The following is an 18,783-nucleotide window of genomic DNA, read 5'->3' as shown; positions in this document are numbered from 1 at the left end:
CCAGAGAATGGAGACGGAGCGACCTGGAGATCAGTTCTCCGGCCGTCTTCATTCACTGCAACTAGGCAGTCATTCATATATAGACTGCCGCCTGTTTACATGTACCGATATTCGCTTGGTTTTTAGGTGTTAACACTTTCACTTCCCACCAGTATATTTCGCATGGATGTTCTCCCACATGGACTGTAGCCGTTTTCAGTGCTTCTAAGAAGAATTAGGGTCCTTTACTCATCAACACTTATGTAGATTGGTGCTCGCTTCATTTTCTTTCACATGGACTAACAAAAAGCTTATTGGAACGAAGGAACGTAATTATGACTGTTCGGTGGTAGAGGCCGTACAGCTGCCGATGCCCAAGAAGGTGTGTACAGCCAATCAGCAAGCAGTTTGGAGTTTGTTGAAACTGGCCAATTGTCGGTCCTTTTACACAGCCTGCAGGGGAACGAGCGTTTGGAGAAACATTCATGCCTGCCTATTGTGTAAAAGGACGGTAACTGTACATTATATGGCATTCATATGACACATTGATGTAATACAGTTCACCAAAAGGCACATTTAAATGGCTTTTCCAGGACCTTTAAAAATTCTAATAGCTGATCAGCAGAGACTCTGATCCCAGCCAACCAGCTGATTGCTATGGCCGCTGTCATTGAGGTTAGTGCAGCAAGTACCACTAAGCCCCCTGCTGCAGAACACCCCTTTAGGAATGCTGCCTTAGAAACCTGAACCCCTTTTTGCTCTATGTGTCACACATTTAGTTGGGCTGCAGACTTTGCAATGGTTTTCATTTTTAAAAAAATCGCCGATTTCCATGCATGTATGATGTTCCAAGGCGCTGCAGACTGGAGGACGGAAATCTTAGCAAATGCCATCAGAGTAAACTGATGGCATCTCCCCCCAGTGCGCTACCCTGTTGTGCGTGTGCATAACACAGTTTTATTGCTGATTTTGGTGTGGAATTCACCAGTCTCCGTAAGAGGGTAGGGGGAGCTGAGCTTGTGTACGTTCATAAGACCAGCTGATCAGTAATAGGAACAGACGCAAGCAGAAAAAAAACATTTGATTGTAGGAGGGCCAGCAAACCAAGTATGAGGCTTTTTAAATGCACAAGAAAAAAAACTCAATGTGCATGATTTAAAAAAATAAACAATCAATACACACATATTGCAAAAGGATTCCATAGCTGTTAACTGTGAAGATGGGAAGAACCCTTTAGGGAAAGAAAAAAAGCACATGATAAATCGAATTACAGTCATGATTTATCTGTTACGCCTGTGATAGAACGAAGTGCATCCATTCACCTCCCCATAGTCTCCGTATACTATCCAGGCAGACTGAACCCGATCTATAGACTTCACTGTATAATTCATGTATTTTTCCTCAGAGCAACTTCATAATACAGGAGTTCTAGTGCAGATTATTGCTGGACTTCACATTTACTGGTTGGAAGAAGACTTCCCAACGTTAGCGCGATCCTAGACGGACAACACACAAACCCCACCCACCGGTTGATAGAATCTGTTTTATTATTAATATTATCATTATTTAACAGATAAACTAAAAGAAGCCAACGTTATCATTCCACCCCGACAAGGGGCGAGCACCCAGCATTCCTCCGGGAGAGGGGAAGAGCAGATGTCCACGGCGGGTGGCGACATGGGAGCCTTGATTCATTCCGGAGCGGGGGACTGCAGGTGGCCTCTTCTATGCTCTGACAGCCCAGCCCACTTTATTCTCACCCCACTTAGGTGCCGCTAACATTCTTCCAAAGCCACGGCAAAAAAAAATAATAAAATTAAAAAAAAAAAAAAAGCAAATACTTTCTCTCAATAGGATAATAGACTTAAGCCATAAATGGCAGTGCCACCCATAAAAAGAAACGGGAGAAGATCAAGGAGGTAAAGAAGAGAATAAAGAAGGAGGAGATCATTAAAGATAGAAAGAGAGGGAAAACAAAAAGGAGAAAAAAAATAATTTCAAGACACAAATAAAAATAAGGTGATACTTGGTGCAACATCCTGCTAGAGATGAGAGCGAGGTCTGCTCCCCTTCAGGCTGGGGTAGTACAGGCATGGTTCTCCCCTACTCCAAAACCGGCAGCGCAGTTCCTAGAACCCCATTTCCCCTGTGCTTTGAGCTAGTAGATCAGCCAGCTCTTTATAGGGGGTCAGGGTACGCTGGGAGGGGGGCAGTGGAAGGAGAGGAAGAGGGACATTTATGGGGAGGGGGTGTGGAGGGCAACTCATCTCTCCTTTACGTGGTTCTGTGCCCCTCCTGTGGCCCCTTCTGCCTCCCTGCTGTCCTCCGTGAAGAGCATCTCCGACAGGTCGTCCAGAATGGCCGTCTCCTTGGTGTCCAGTAGGTTAAACTCCCGAATAAAGAGGAGGAAGTGACTAAAGAGAGTGTTTAAGTGTCCGTGTAGTTCCAAAGCGACAATCTCCTTGAAATGGGCTGAGTAAATATGAGCAATAACATGGAACAAGTATCTGCAGATCTTTTTTACCAACGACTCGAAGGAGCTCGGGAATTCCCTGCCTGTTCAATGAATAGAAGAAGACAAGTCAATAGATTGCAGAAAACATACAGAAGCGCAGAGATCACATATTTCCCACATCCATCTAACCGTCATCCATGCAGTATCCTAGATACATCAATATAGACTGTGTGCATCCACCCGTATAACTGCACGCAGTGGTCTCTTCCACAACACTCAGGACATCTCTGCCCAAATGACTCGTGGAAGAGACCACTGTGCAAAGATAATGGAGGGGGTTCTGGAAACAAAAAACTTTTTTGTATCCAACTTCTGGTATGGAGTGCAAAAAATGCAACAAAATTATGCTAGTATTCCAACAACCATTTCCTCTAGGAGGTTGTGTATAATCACCCATTGTAGAGGTGAACCTACGCGAACTCTCCCAAAAGTGCATATCTATAGGAAGCCAAGTCAGTCTGCAGGGACTTAAAGGGGTTGTCCCGCGAAAGCAAGTTGGGGTATACACTTCTGTATGGCCATATTAATGCACTTTGTAATATACATTGTGCATTAATTATGAGCCATACAGAAGTTATTCACTTACCTGCTCCGTTGCTGGCGTCCTCGTCTCCATGGTGCCGTCTAATCGCCCGATTAGACGCGCTTGCGCAGTCCTGTCTTCTGTCTTCTGAATGGGGCCGCTCGTGCCAGAGAGCGGCTCCTCGTAGCTCCGCCCCGTCACGTGTGCCGATTCCAGCCAATCAGGAGGCTGGAATCGGCAATGGACCGCACAGAAGACCTGCGGTCCACCGAGGGTGAAGATCCCGGGGGCCATCTTCACAAGGTAACTAAGAAGTCACCGGAGCGCGGGGATTCGGGTAAGTACTACCCGTTTTTTTTTTATCCCTGCATCGGGTTTGTCTCGCGCCGAACGGGGGGGCTATTGAAAAAAAACCAAACCCGTTTCGGCGCGGGACAACCCCTTTAACTTTTTCTTCCCATGGCCTTTTGTGCCGATGGCTGTTTTCATATATTGTACATGGCTTTGCCTATATCACACCGGCTTATTATCTGTCTATATTACTTCAGAGATCCCACTCCCCTATAGCTCTCTCTAGTTCATCCTTAGAAGCAGCACGGAGGACATTGTGCTGTAGTAATGAGCAGTATAGCTGCAGACCCAGAACTGGGAGGAGATAGAAAACTTGGAGCCAGCAGCGATGTCTGTGCGTCCGTCCGCCTCTTACACTCTAGCTGCGTCCAACTCTCCTCTCCATAGACTTCTATGGACATCATGTAACCTGATCCCTTAGTGAGCTTATTTGTCTCAAACCTAGTATTTGAGAATGAATGATCAGTGCAAGAGGCAGGGTGAAGGGGGAAAAAAAAGGTCGCTCATAGGTGGAGGAAGCGTGTTTTTTTTTTTTATGAAAAAAAAGAGTTACCTTGGGTTTGTTTTTTTAATTAATTTAGGCAAACTTTGTGTATTTAACACCTATCCACAGGATGCCAAATATGTCTGAGATGCAGGTCCCATCTCACAGACCCACATGTATGCTGAGAGAAGTCCCCTAACCCTCATCTCTCCTAATACGACAACCACTACATCCAGGGGTGGCCTCTCATGTTCTAAGGGAGTTGCAGAAGCAGTCTATAAATCCCATAGAAGTGCACAGCAGCCATTTCTCTATTCACCCCCCACCCTGGATGTGAAGGCTGGACGTAACCTCATCAGGTGGATTGGGGTTCCCCATAATTGGATACGCCATAAATGTCGGAGATGGAAATACCCTTTAAAAGCGTGAGTGAGGCGCAGCCGATGGACATTATATTATGTACCCGGTCTAACAACAAACTCTTCAACTAGAATAGCATCAAGAAAGTTTTCACTCACCGTATTTGGTGGGGAAGACGTCCTCGTCTGTCACCAATTTTTGTACAGAACTCATGACAAAATCAATATATTGAGGGGCTGTGCACTTTATCTTCTTCCCCCGTTCGTCATACCAGTAGTACTGTCTGTAATAGAACAGTGTAATATGTACAAATTAGTATATGCATGTAGATGGAATAATAATACACTGCAATACCTGCTGGTGTGACGTGCAGTCAGCTGCACCAGGTGCGGCTTGCCTGGAGAGCTGCATGACTCGTCCCAGGCCACAACATGTACATCATACGGTGTATAAGTCCGATTAACAAGCCATAGAGCAATCTAATCGTTTGAACACACAACACCGGGATCATAAGCGAAATAGCGTCAAAGACAAAGGTTTTACAAAGGTGCATGCAGGCACCATCACGCTGTAGAAGGAGTGGTAACTCACGTGTTGCAGGCAGCCATGGTCTGGCAAGTCTCCGCGGTGCAGAACTCTGAGATGGTGCTGTACTGAAGGTTGATGTGGTTGAAGAACGTGGTAACTAGAAGAGTGGAAAGCCGCATCAGTAACCCCATTATCAAGCACAGTACAGTTCTATTCATCAGACACAGGGGGCAGCAGATTACCGAACTATGAAGGTTTTAGGACCAATGATTAGTCCTGTAGCCCACTTAAACACTATTTTTGGCCGTGAATTTGCATAATGGGCGTTGCATATTTGCGTGCAGAGATCATTGACATTTGCGCGTGCAAAAGAACTTCGCAAGTATGCCTCCATTCATTGAAATAGGCAATGAAGTTAGTTTAGTATGTGCTACTTTCAACTAGGTCTGGTACCATACTAGACATGGGCAATATTTGTGAGATTGGGGATGAAGCCAAGACAATCTACTACTCGTTGTCCCACTAGCTGGTACCACAGACTCAGTTTCCAGAATTATACCCCCCCTTCCACCCCATATGTGCCCCAATGTAAAGATAGGACTCTATGAAATATATCCACCTTTACAAATTTCGTATCAATCCGGCAATTATGGGACTGTGACACGACTCCATCTAACTTCTGGTTGTCAAACAGAGCAGGAGCCAATCGACCTACCCCTGCCCAACTGCAGCCCAATGCCCAAGTTGTTGGCAATGACAGGGACAGGAGACTGCTGTAGTATTACAGCTCCCAAGCAGATTCTTGCAAAATACAAACCATGCGTGTGCAGTACCTACCCCGAAATTTGGTGGCGTGTGCAAGTCAGCCATGAAAAAAGAAGGCGCAAGGCGCTGTGGTCAACATAAGTTAACGCCCTTAAAATATTCCAGTGGGCTTCAAGATTTCAACATCGAAGCCCCCACCCTTGACTAAAGGAATGTTAACAGACGTGCCCTCTACTGAGTGATACGTGTTCTTATAGGCAATAAGCATGATATTTAAAGTGGCATTTCCGTGTTCTAATGACGGGACATTACTTTATGATCATCACTGAGCTTTCCTTTTAAGCCTTTGCTTGACAAAGGCTGCGTCAACAGCCGAAACGTTGGCATCAAGCCAGTGTGGCTTCAATAAAGATGAAATTCCTTTAATGCTATGCGTTGACGTATTTGGGTACCCTGCTTTGCGGCTCCAACACCTCATTTCCTGCTGAGCTTTCCTTTGGCCGTATAATGGAGGTTCCTGCATTAAAACCCTAAAAGTCAGGAGATGACGGCACGACCTTACGATATGTACCCATTACTGTTGGACAAGGTTTGAAGTCTCATTTCACACGGCAAATTTAACAGAGAACTCCTTGCCCAAATCCACATAATTTCAGCATTTAATAGAAAACACTAAAAATTAGCAGCGTAGTTCATACAGAGTGGATTTTTCAGCACATTAATTTTGAAATCCGCGTTGCGGAAAGAATTAATGTGAATTCTCGCCATGGAAAGTCTGTCGTTGACTGGGGTTAAATCCACGGACATTGATCTGCTTGAAAATCCACACCTGAATTTTGAGGCCAAGACTCGAAGGATAGGGGAAATTTTGCTGATGATCACCGAGACCCCCACCGATCCTGAGAACAGGGCTCCCATGTTCCCCTCTGCTTGTCACTATGGAGCTGCTTCTCCCGCACAGTGACATCAGTATAAATGGCACACTGACTAAGAATGCACGCTTGGCACTCCATTACCACGGGACCGAGGGAAACACCCTCTCTGGCCATTTCCGGCAGTCCCACTGAAAGCGAATGGAGCATCAGTCCGTAGTGAGGATAACAGGGAACACAGGACCCCTATTCCAGGGATTGTTGGGGGCATCAGCGAGTTATACCCTATCCCTGGTACAACCCCTTTAAAATTGTCAAATCCAGGTCGGAAAAATCCAACATGAATCTGCCAACTTATCCATGGAAATGAGGCCTAACCGTATCGCACCACCCAATGTGGACTCGTTCAGATAGGCCTATCATGGCCGCACTATGATCAGCCATGAACACTTACTATTGCTGGCCAGCCACTCGTTGAGGTCAATTTCTTGCGGTAATGTCACTAGTTGCTTGAATTCAAAGTCTGTGACACGGACGCGGGTGTATTCTGGTTCCAGGTACAACTTTTTCTCTTCTGAAACTGGCTTCTTACCATTGGGCTTAGTCTTTGATTTTCTGCATGACATAAGGGGAGAGAAAAAAAAGTCAGAAAATTGCCTACAATAAATGGGAAATCCGTGCGAACGCAGAGAACCAGCAGCTTCAGCGACAAGGAACAGATCAGAAGTGTCCCGGGGTCTCCTCCACAATCATCGGAGCGCACTTACACACCAGAACAGCTTTACGTTTAATGATACAAAGTTTCCAGGTAAGTCGAGTAAGAACGGGTGGGTGTGGGAAAGCTGGTATGGCCTCCACAGAAACCCAGCTTTCCCAGACTCCTGATCTGTCTTGCTACGTGGTAACTGGGGGTTAAGTTGTTGTACGATTAGAAGAATATGTCATTTAGAGCGATTATGTAACTTGGCTTTACCAAATGCAGTAATCAATGTGTTAAATTATTACGGCACCTTGAGATTGGTACTAACAGGGTTAAGAAAAGCGAAATCCCTTGGCAGCCTGGCTTTCCCATGCTCTTGTTCTCACGGAGAAGTCTTTGCCTTAAAAGGAATACCAGAGCCGCCAGTGAATCCAGGAGACGGGGAGGACCAGGAGACGGGGCAGTGCCCAGACATGTTACACATACCACAGCAAAACACAGGAAACCGACGGGCATGGTCCAACAACACAGACGTACAAGTAGGGTGGAAGGCACAGACTGGCACAGGGAGGGGATCACACATCACTTCTGTCAGCGAGGGGAAACAAAGTGGTCAGATAACAGGAAGTTGTAATGCCGGACACCAGACTTTCTGCACACCAGAGACTGAAGGACTAAACCGTACGGCGCGTAAAATAAAGGGCCAACGGCACCGGTCTATTATACTGAACAGGTAGGCATGTATTTTATAGCACCAACAGTAGGGTGCCCACACACAAAGGGGCGGTTGGCTGAACCTGCCGATTTTGGAAGAACCTCCCCTTAACGGATGATACTGGTGGAGAAAAGGGAGGGGGGGGGGGGGGGGGGCATGTTGCATCTTACGAGTAATGGGAGATAAGCTGCTATCAGAGGCTTTGGAGCAACAGACAAATATGGCCGTCTGACACACGGGCATTCCATAGAAACAAGCCCCCCGTTAGTGACTAATGGGGGACAGAAATCATGTAAAAAAACCTAAAAATTGTTCCGTCTTGTGCGCGATTGTTCTTGTTTGAAAAAAAAAAAAAAACGGAATTGAAATGGAAAAGACATATACTGACTGAAACAGAAGAAAGTCTTCAGTTTCGACTGACCGCTATAGACACAAAAACAGCTTAATGATAAGAAAACTGCTCCCATGACTGAACAGCTAGATGGAACGCAGAGATGTGAACTGGCCCGCAGCAGAAGCTGGGAACGGTTGGGTTGACTTAGATTGGTCTTCTCCAGCATCTCTCATTGCATCAGTCTGCATAACGTTTCAACACTCATCCAAAGGGCTTCCTCAGAGGAGTCATCCACAAATGAACTGTTTAAAAATATACAACCTCTTTAAGACATACAGTTCGATTAGTCATTTTTGCCACACCACTACCTGACTACGCTCCTTCTTGGATATATCTTGCACACTCTTAAAACATGACTGATGCGAATGTGCTCAGCCACAGAAGTGAAAGGAGCTGTGGTCACACAGCCGCTTCATTCTACCAGGCAACTCAGAAGTATGCAGTTCTTGTGATCCCCGAAGATCCCAGCAGTCAGACCCTGGTGATCAAACTTTTATCACCCTGTGTGGATAAGTGAGAAGTTAAAGGAGAGTTAAGGCCTATTTACACGAAGCGATGATGAAAAAAAAAAAAAAAGATTGAGTGATCTTCGTTGCATCTACACGCGTGGCCATCGTGCATTGCTAGCTGATCGTTAAATTCAGGCCAACCTAAAAATCGTTGTGCGTTCTGATCAGGACCGCAAGCTGAGCTCTCCGAAGGCAGTGCTAATAGTATTGTTTCCCGTCGGAGAACAAAGGAACTGAAAGCAGATAAGAGCCCTCGGGCTAATAACTGTATTCAGCGAAGGCTTCATTTGCACACTTAATTGCTATTAAGTAGCTGAGTAGCTACTTAATAGTTTATGCAAAATGATCACTCAAAGCAATTATCGTTTGAGCGATCATCGCTCTGTGTAAATGGGCCTTTAGCCCAGCTTAAAACTCTTCCCTACAGAACTATACAGTCGTGTATTCTCCACGGCGCCAGCTTCACAATAGCGCATTAGCAATGCATGTTGCTATAAGCTCAGGTCAGTAGCCGCACGGTTGGGCTGGGACACTTCTCCATATCACCAGCATATTTATTGTGTGAAGCTGGGCTAGACTTCAAAATAAATCCCTCCAGAAGTTCTGTCTGCTCCCTCCGAAGCCGATGACTCCATCTCTGTCTCTACCACCATCCTCCCCAGACATCAGGCCAAAGTCTTGGAAATACTAAACTCCGATATGGCCATTTTTTTTTCACTCAACACATTCAGCCCATTGCCAAGTCCCGACATCATGCTCTAAACACTTCTTAATTCCGTTCCTACCTCATCATCCAACACCGCTGAAACTAATCCCTGCTCCATTCATCTCACGCCCCGACTACTGTACCGAGCCACTAACTGGTATTTCGTTAAACAGAGTGGATCAGCCTCAATCCATCATGATCGCTGAAGCCAGGGGGATTTTTCTGTCTAGCGGTCATACTAACCCTTCAACTGGAAGGAGATGCAAAACGTATCCTGATCCACGAAGCTCTGCAAGGTTGTAAGACTTCTCTCGTGCGTCCATTCTTCTGAACCGATTGCTCAGCATCAGACAGATTTGTTCCCAACACTCCCAGGTGTCCTCCAAAAACTCATTTCAACCAAGCCTACATGTCACATAATTATAGTCCAAGGCACGTATACAACCCGATTTGGGCACGGGTATTTCTCCTTCATCATGTCCTTAAAGGGCTTCTCCCGTTTCTTGCTTCACAACCAACTCTGTCCTTCCTGGTTGCTGCTGATGAGGACATATGACTGCTGCAGCCAATCACTAGCTACAGAAGGTTACTGCTATGGCCCGTGATTGGCTGCAGAAGTCATGTCCTGGTCAGCAGCAACCAGAAAGGACAGAGTGGTTGCGTTGCAATTTTTTGTGGGAAAACCCCTTTAAAAGGGTATAACCAAGATGGTCTTATTACCCATCCACAGGATAGATGATAAAAGTCTGATTGGTGGGGGGTCTCACTGCGGAGAATAGGGATCCTATGTTCCTCTCCTCAATGCAGGTTCAGGACACCCCCTGCAGCAAGGAAGACCTTGAATTTAGCGATGGTCCAGCATGCATAGTGCCACTCCATTCATCCTCAATGATACTGCCAGAAGTAGAGGCTCTTGTACTCAGTTTCCGTCAGCCCCATTGGAGATAAATGGAGCAGCACAACATATGCTCAATCGCCAATCCACTCAAGCCCCTCATCACTGCGGGGAGTGCAATGAGCCCTCAGCGAAGAGAAAAGGGGAAACAAAGGAACCCCATTCTTGGGATCGGTGGAAGCCTCAGTGTTGAGACCCACACCATCTTGGAAGTACCCATTTATAGGGGTTGCCCAGTTACTGGACAACATTGGGCCTATACCACGAACAGTGTTAAAATAAAAAAAAGCAGTATATACCCCTCCCCTGCCATGGGGATCCAGTGCTGTAGCCCCGCTGTCCAACCAATGCTCGTTGTGGAAGAGGTCACAGGGAGTCACTGCTGCAGCATCCAAGTCCTGGGAGCCATGATGCCCAGAGTTTAGAACGATGACACTGCAGTCCGATTGGCCGCAGTGGTCAGGTGACTTCCCGTGATATCATCTTCCACAACAAAACACAGAGAGGATGGCGGAGCTACAGCGCTGGATTCCCACAGCAAAAGGAGGGATAAGTACTGTTCTTTTTGCCATTTTAACCCTTTACCACCACAAGACGTAGTGTTACATCCTGGGTGTTCGGGGTTTGTATGGAGTGGGATCAGAAGGTGATCCTGAGTCATACAATGTGGGTGCCGGCTATCTGACAGCTGACACCAACCCACACAGTCGTGATCAGCTCGAATGTTGATCGCGGCCGTTAGCCCAGATAAGTTTTTGGAGGTATCAAGCGTCCCTCAGTGATGAGATTACACGGTGCCACTTGGTTGCCATGACAGCCTGAGGTCTTCTGAAGGCCCCCAGGGTTACCATGGCCGATTGCTTGATAGAATGGTATTGCATTATACTCTTATGAGTGATCGATCAAACAATGGCAAGTTCAAGTCCCCTATGGGGGCTAAAAATCTAAGAAAAAAAAAAAGCGATGAAGTAATCATATGTACTTTTAAAATGGTACAAATAGAAACTACAGGACAAGTCGCAAAAAACCAAGCCCTCAGAAAACTAGGCCGATGGAAAAATAAAGAGTTATGGCGATGTGAAGATGGAAGCAAAAATTTTTTTTTTCTTCCCAAAAGATTTACATTTTTTCTAAATAGTAAAGAAAAAAAAAATCTATACCAATTTTGACATTATGTAGCACGGATATGCCCCAAGAGCTTACGGTGAGAATCCCCCTCTAACACTGCCATAAAGGTTCATTGCTTACTTTTTACATAGCTTGCTAGAGTTTTACAACCATCCTCTTATATAGCCACTTTCTCCCAAAACGCACCTCCATGCAAAATATACAGACAAGTGTGCCAAGCTTGTGCAAAGTCCTGAACCGCACATCCGGTGCGGTCTGTACTCCGTCTAATGTGGGAAACGCCAACAGAGCTGACTTCATGCATTTGTACTGAAGAGCGTCAAAGTACAGTATTCTACACTCCGTACAAACTAATGGGGGGCGAAGGGAGGTTCTGCACTCCTCATACACAAGCAAGACATCCCCCACTAGCAGCCCCAGAACCAGGAACGGGGCATTAAAAGTCACAGTGTTCGGAAATAATATACAACTAAACAAATAATAAACGTGCGCCAAATTGGCTTAAAACAGATCTCTACGACTATCTCAATATCTGGAACCAGTTTTATCATGAGGCTTGAAAAATGGAACATTTCTCAACAGAAACGGCTCTTTTTCAAGTGCAGGTATCACCGCGATCAGCTGATCGTTACCGATCCCGCTCCACGACAGCTGAACTCTGCCAAAGCTAGAGACTCGGGATCTCCTTATACAGCGTCCATATGCCATAATGAGTGTTATAGGGATTAGAGGGTGCCTTCATGAATGGTAAAAAGAGACGACTACATTTCTTTGTTACCACTTTTTGGTAAAGTTTCTTTGTTTTGTCTATCTATGCAAGTTCAGAAATACAGCAGCTGTCACATGAGCCGACATCTAGGGACCGAAAAAGGTACTGGGAAAATTTAAAAAAAAAAATTCTAAATTTTGTGAAATGTAGAAATATCTACATACAAGTGCCAATCACACCATTCAATAGCATATTGTACCTTACATACCGCAGCTACTATCTGACGCTAGACTTCACAACAGCGCCACCTAGGGACCAAACAGGGAACACACTTTACGGGAAAGGACTTTTTGTTCTAAAACTTTATGGCAGAGCTCATTAGGGTATATCTGCAGCGGGGACCACCACTCCCTCCCGCAGGGAACAAGCACAGACAAAGAACCAAAATCTGACAAAAGGATTCCACCTCCGCCCCCTGCACCTTCCTAACTAGATCAATAGAGGCAATGGAGCATTAACTAGTAGTATGGATGAGCAAGCACTACCAAGGTTCCCTTCACTGATAATTCACAATATCACCCTCTCCAGATAAATGGCTCGGAGGTTAAAGGTCCATCCAGCACGGCCATTCGCACCTGCAAAGGTGTAAGACTACCACCAGTTGCCAGCAGGAGGGTATGAAAATACTCCAGCATTGCCCAGGACATGCAAATAAAACTAATGTACTATGACATGATAAAACCATCTTCAGCAGCTGTACCCGCTATAAAATAGATAATCCTCATCTCTCCTAGGACCCCTGAAGTGCAGATAACGCTGCTTCCAGGTAGACAGCTGGACCAATCAGAGGCCGCAGTGTTACGCCAAACTCCTGGCATCATGGCACCCAGGGCATGAGTAGTGATGCCAGGAGTGGCACTGGCGACTAACTACTGATTAAAACACACGCTCATTGGTTGCCAAGTCCACTGAACACATATGTACGAGCGATCTTCGAGTGAACACTCGCTGCTGCGGTCTCTCCGGTTTGGCTGAGCAGTTGGCGCTGCAGTGAAAGAAGACCAAAACCAACCAGACGGAAACAGTAGCAGCGAGCGTTCTTTGAAAGACCATCACGGACTGTTTAGCCGATGATCACTTGCAGACATTTATGTTTTCGTGAACCAATGAGTGTTAAATGGAAGGCAAAAAACATCTTTAAAAAAAAAAAAAAAAAGTTGTGAGCCAATCGGCATTGAGTGGGAAGAGGCGCTTGCCTGCCAAGTTGTTGAGGAGTTAAAAAAAGCCAACGATGGCTAGTCGATAATCAACCAGCCATTATTTTTAGGCGTTCTGAAACGAAGAGACTAGTGAATGAATTCCCGCTTGTTACCCGGTTCGGTGACCATATTTACATGGAGTAACTGTCACTTGTTCTACGAGCGACTGTTTGGATGATCGTTCCCCTGTGTGAAGCCACCCTTAGCAGGTCACTACCCATCCACAAAAAGTTGATTAGTACTAGTTATGAGTGCAACATTAGGCTCCGTACAATCGTAGAGCTGGAATATTACGGCAGCCCAAAGAGGACCGAGGACCGTAATGAGAGTCGAGGTAGCATGCAGATAGTCCATAACACTGCATCACATGATCCGAGTATCTTCTGCACCAATCGCCAAAGGCTCCTACTATAATCGCTGTAGCTCAATGACCCCTAACCCACAAGCTTCCCTTATCTAGAGGAGCAATATAGCTAATCCAATGACCCTCTGAAGAATTTCAACAACCCACGCTATTCGCTGTGACCTATGGCACTTCATATATTTAGTTAGGGCTCATTTTAAAAGTTCTGACATCCCATTATCTAGCAGAACTTCAGTCTGCAGGTGAACTGAGCCTTTTTACAAGACCTACAAGCCACACATTGATATCAATGATGATTAAGGGAAACACACTAGATAAAACCTCAGAGAGCCTAGAGAGGTGGTGGTGGTGGTGGTGGGGGTTAAAGCAAGATACAAGAATTCAACGTGGCCACCAGAGATCCTCTAGGGGTCACACAGTACCCCTTCAGGCTCTGTATTAGGCAACACTGCATCCGTTTTGCCCAGAGTAGACCTTTAGCATTGGCCAACTCCCGTCGAAGTGGCCAATGAAATTTTTGTAGAGTTGAGACAAATAAGGGTATTTTTAAACAGGCCAATGGTCCCCCAGAGGAGCGATTATAGGCAACTGTTGTCGAACATAAACACGGGAACTGAAAGGGTAAGGAAGCGAGAATCCCTCACTTGTCCAAGTCGCTTGGTTTTTGGCTCACCAAAAAACAAAGCTACTGTTGGCCTGTGTAAATAGGCAGCGGAAGGAGATCTCTGGCGTTCTTAGTCTCCATTCAATGAAGGATAATTATTGGGACAACTGTCGGGCACTAATGGGGTATTCCGACCCCGGCTAGTCATGCCGGTGCTATGCGGTGCGGCAGCTGGGCTGAAGAGTTTGGCTGTTTTCATAGTTATCGGCCGAGTAGCCCTTTAGTGGAAAACAGTCGTCTTGTGTAAAAGTACCCAACACACCAGAGATACAGATAAGCAGATCAGGGCTCCACACCCTAAAAAAACATGACATAGGCTTATAAAGGTTATCCATCAAAACATTTATCAACCATCTGCAGGATAGGTTATAAACATATTACCAATAAGGGCGTAACTGCTGGGACCTCCAGAGAATGGTGGACCCAGAGTCTAAATAGTGAATGGAGGAGCGAATGCTCATAGGCACTACAACCACTCCATCCAGTCGACAGAGATACTCAGTGCTGGGCTCAGCACTTCCATTGGGCCCATAGATGTGGTGATCATTCATATGGACTCTAGGGGGGGGGGGGGGACTCTAGGTGTACCATTCTCGTAATCACTAGAGGACACAGCATTTGGATGACAATTACACACTCACCACTCATCCTGTAGATAGGTGATACATGTTTATAGATATACCCATGAAGAGCATAGTGGCATATATGCCATAAAAAGTCTGATAAGTGAGGGTCCTAGAGGTAGATTCCCAACCCATGAAGAGCATGTTGGGGGGGGGGGGGTCTAGCAACCCTTGCTTGCCATCTCCAAGCAAACCAGAAGTCAATAGAGAAGTAGTCAGGTTTCTGTGCAGCTCTGCGGATACTGGAAGAAATGACCCCTTGAATGTGTAGGGGGTACGAAGAGGTCCCCTGCTCTACAGAGGACCTCTTACACAAGCCATAATAAGATATATGGAATGGGGGAAGGGGGGGGGGATTATAATGGGTAAAAATTTAAAAGAAGTCTGATGCACGACCGAAAGAATCCGAAGAAGAGTGCATTGGCATCAGGCAAAGACAACAGCATGCAGATTGATGTGAAAGTCATGCCAAATCCCTCACATGTTGTTTCCCTAGAAGATGCCAACCCAATGACATTACGTAGAAAATATTCGCTGTTTACATAACATGTACTTATACACAGAAATTGTGCTTATAGCAGGGCATAGCAGACGCAGGAGGGGTGCGGAGCAGACACCAAAGTGTGTTTGTGCTCTCATTTACCGAGTCACCCTGCCAACGCAGCTGCCACCTGACCCAATTAGGCCACTCAACTTACCAAAGAGCTCATCTGAGCGAGTCTGTATAATGGAAGTGGATCTTTAAAGGGGTTTTCCAGGCAAATAGGTCATCAATCGTTGATCAGCTGGGATCCTCTGCTCGGGACAATGGCCGATCAGTTGATCACACATAGCTCTCATTGATTTTACTGGGAGCTACACCTGTAATTACCAGCGCCGGCCACTACACAAGGGTCAGAGCTCCGTGCTTCCACTCCGTACCAGTGTTGTGGCGCTGACATTGGGTACCCGATCAGCTGATTGGCCAGTGTCTTGAGCGGCAGTACCACACCTCCAATAAATTGCCGATGGTCTATCCCGAGGATAGGCCATAAAATGGCATTTCCCTGGAAAACCCTTTAAGCCTAAAATGAACGTTCACACTGTCTACCAATATAATACCGCCAAAAGCCAACGCTGGAACTCTACAGCTACAACAAACCAAATTACAATGACCCAACGTCACATCATAAAGATCATCCCATTACTGTGGAAAGAAATTCCCTGAAGGACACCCCTACTGGTATCACCAATGGAGATCAAAGATTCTAGGCATCGAGGGTTACATAAAAACATTCTACAATGTATGATAGAAAGGTGATGTTGGTAAAAAGGCTCTACAGACAATGAGGTAAGACGCCGCTCTGCGCCACTTTCCCAAAAGAAGGCAGTGGCTTGTCAGGAGGGGGCGTGGCCAACCGGACCAACATTAATGTATAACTTATGCCAGAAACTGGTCTAAAATATTCCAGAAATCTACTGCCGTTACTGGCTGGCATACATTTCTATCTAGGCGCATGGAGAACCAAGATGCGGCTAAGAGGCGTTCACCTCTTTATAGATTAGTCACCGGCAGAGAACATTATGACCGGAATACGAAGCGCCAGTCTTACTAAATCAACCCGAGGTATCTACATATTAAAAGGTGTACTCCCGTCTTGGACACTTCTGATATAATCTAGAAGAAATGTCTTAGAGGTGATTGAGAGGGGAACAGGAGTCCCAATTCAGAGCAGTGACTCCCATAGGTGTAGAGTTGTCCACACACAGCAGGTCTCTATTCATTTTAATGAGAAGAGGCCACTAACGCAGTCGTGACGTTCTACAGGAGTGTAGATGAGTACTTGTGTCTACAGCTACTAAGTGTATATCCATAGTTGGTCAGTGGAATAGTCTAGAATGGTTTGGTGCTTATATAACAGGTAGAGTTAGATTCATCTGCTATTGGCACATCAAATGTAATAACTTGGATATGATAAAGGCGTGTGATATACTTCCTTTAATTTTGCAATGTAGTTTATTAGCAAAACACATCCTCTTTTCCAAAATCCAGCTGCAGACGGCGTTTTGTGCTCAGCCCCCAAGCAATCCTCTGCTGCAAAGCTCATATCTGTTCCAACAGAAGCTGACGGAGGCTTCCTGCGGGATACACTGCTCAGGCTTCCATCTGCTGCTGGTGCTTTTCAGGCAATTGTTGCCATTTACTGACAGCGCATACTGATACATACAAATTTCTTACAAATGATACATTGTAACAAAGTATTAGGTTTTATTTATGCAAAAAACGCCACAGCTCATGACTACCCCGAACTTCAAGCTGCCGGACAGAAACGGGGACTTAACGAGAAGTAAAGCAACTACCAAAGCAAGCGACGCCTCTGTTGCACTAGGGTTTCCACCAATATAGTGGCACGTTCCCTTTAACTAAGCATACAGGGTTAATTTTAAAGGAAAAGTCTGTCAATATAAAAAAGAGGTGAGGCTAGGAGAGAAGCTTTACTAATTATTAATCACTTCCTCTACACAGAACTTCCGTTCTGATGCATCTTCCCAAGGAAGAAGCGCCAAGTGAAGGCTTGTTCACATTTGTGTTGGAGTCATGCAGCGCCATTAGTCAGAGAAAATCCCAGAGGGAATACTAGAAAGCAGACGGACCGCAGGAAAGTCAATGCAGTCGGTTCGGTTCCACTATAAGGCGAATGCGTTCCGGCCAGGGATTCCGTTTTCCTGCATCCATAATGATCTGGCAAGCAGGATTCGTTAATGGCCATGTGAACGTGCCGTAATACCGTACTACAACTGTGCTTTACAGGCCTTGTACATTATAAGCCGTTGTGTATGGGCTGATGATCATTCCCAATCATTGGCCCATGAAAACATTTCCAGATGAGCCAAACAAGCAAAAGCTTATTTGTCAGCTGATCGCATCATTTATATAAGCATGAAAAATAACAAAAAAAACAAACACACTTGCTCGCTGAAGGCATATCTCCCCGTGTAAATGGGGGATGTGCTGCCGATATATGCAAACTTTATGGGGGCGAACGATAATTATTACTATTCAATTGATGATCTCCCACAGCGGTAATCGTGCCGAGCGACATGATAGCTTGTCAATCGGCACTCATCAAAAAGTAGGACGTGTCCCCGAATAAAAACCCACAGTATTACTACTCAAGGGCTTGTCTACTTTGAACAACGTGGCAGTCATTAGTTAATCATAACAGGGGTACCGTCGAGACCCCCAGAGATCAGATGTAACCAGCATTCAGTGTCTATTGAAATCAGTACATTGTCTGGAAACCCCTTCTATTAACTACCCTATAAGGGTGTGTAAAAAGAAGGCTGCCAAGAGGCCTACAGGAACATTAAAGGAGCTGCAGGGGTTTCTGGCAAGTACTGGTTGTGTAGTCATGTGGGGGCAGCATTGTGGTTTGGGGCTGGTTTTCTGCTGCTGGAGTTAGGGCTTTAGTCAAGGTGGAAGGAATTATGAACAGTTCCAAATATCAGTCCATTTTGGCACAAAAGCCTTAGGGCGCCTTTCAGCAGGACAACACCACAAAGCATTCCCCCAAATCAACAATAGAATGGCTTTGTCAGAAGATGATCGAAGTTTTGGGATGGCCCAGCCAGAGTCAGATCTGAATCCCATTGATGATCTGTGGTGATCTGAAGAGGGCGCTACAGACAAGATGCCCTCACAATCTGGCAGATTTGGAGCATTTTGCAAGGAAGAGTGGGGAAAGATTACCAAGTCAAGA

The 18,783-nt window shown here is 45.7% G+C and overlaps 1 protein-coding gene across 2 annotated transcripts in view; it reads right to left on the bottom strand.

The window, feature by feature from the left end:
- Positions 1-1,508: 1,508 nt before the first annotated feature.
- MOB2 (MOB kinase activator 2) overlaps positions 1,509-18,783 on the bottom strand; it is a 45,536-nt gene continuing 28,261 nt past the window's right edge. For both annotated transcript variants that reach the window (XM_066583114.1, XM_066583113.1), the window contains exons 2-5: positions 6,832-6,992; positions 4,804-4,897; positions 4,371-4,495; positions 1,509-2,535 (exon numbers count right to left, since the gene is read on the bottom strand). In XM_066583114.1, the coding sequence (XP_066439211.1) occupies positions 2,243-2,535; positions 4,371-4,495; positions 4,804-4,897; positions 6,832-6,992 (673 nt within the window). In that variant the 3' untranslated portion in view covers positions 1,509-2,242. The remainder of the gene's footprint in view (positions 2,536-4,370; positions 4,496-4,803; positions 4,898-6,831; positions 6,993-18,783) is intronic.

This window comes from Eleutherodactylus coqui, chromosome 11 (genome assembly GCF_035609145.1).
Source record: "Eleutherodactylus coqui strain aEleCoq1 chromosome 11, aEleCoq1.hap1, whole genome shotgun sequence".
NCBI classification, from domain to species: Eukaryota; Metazoa; Chordata; class Amphibia; order Anura; family Eleutherodactylidae; genus Eleutherodactylus; species Eleutherodactylus coqui.
This window is presented reverse-complemented; position numbering and strand designations above follow the sequence as displayed.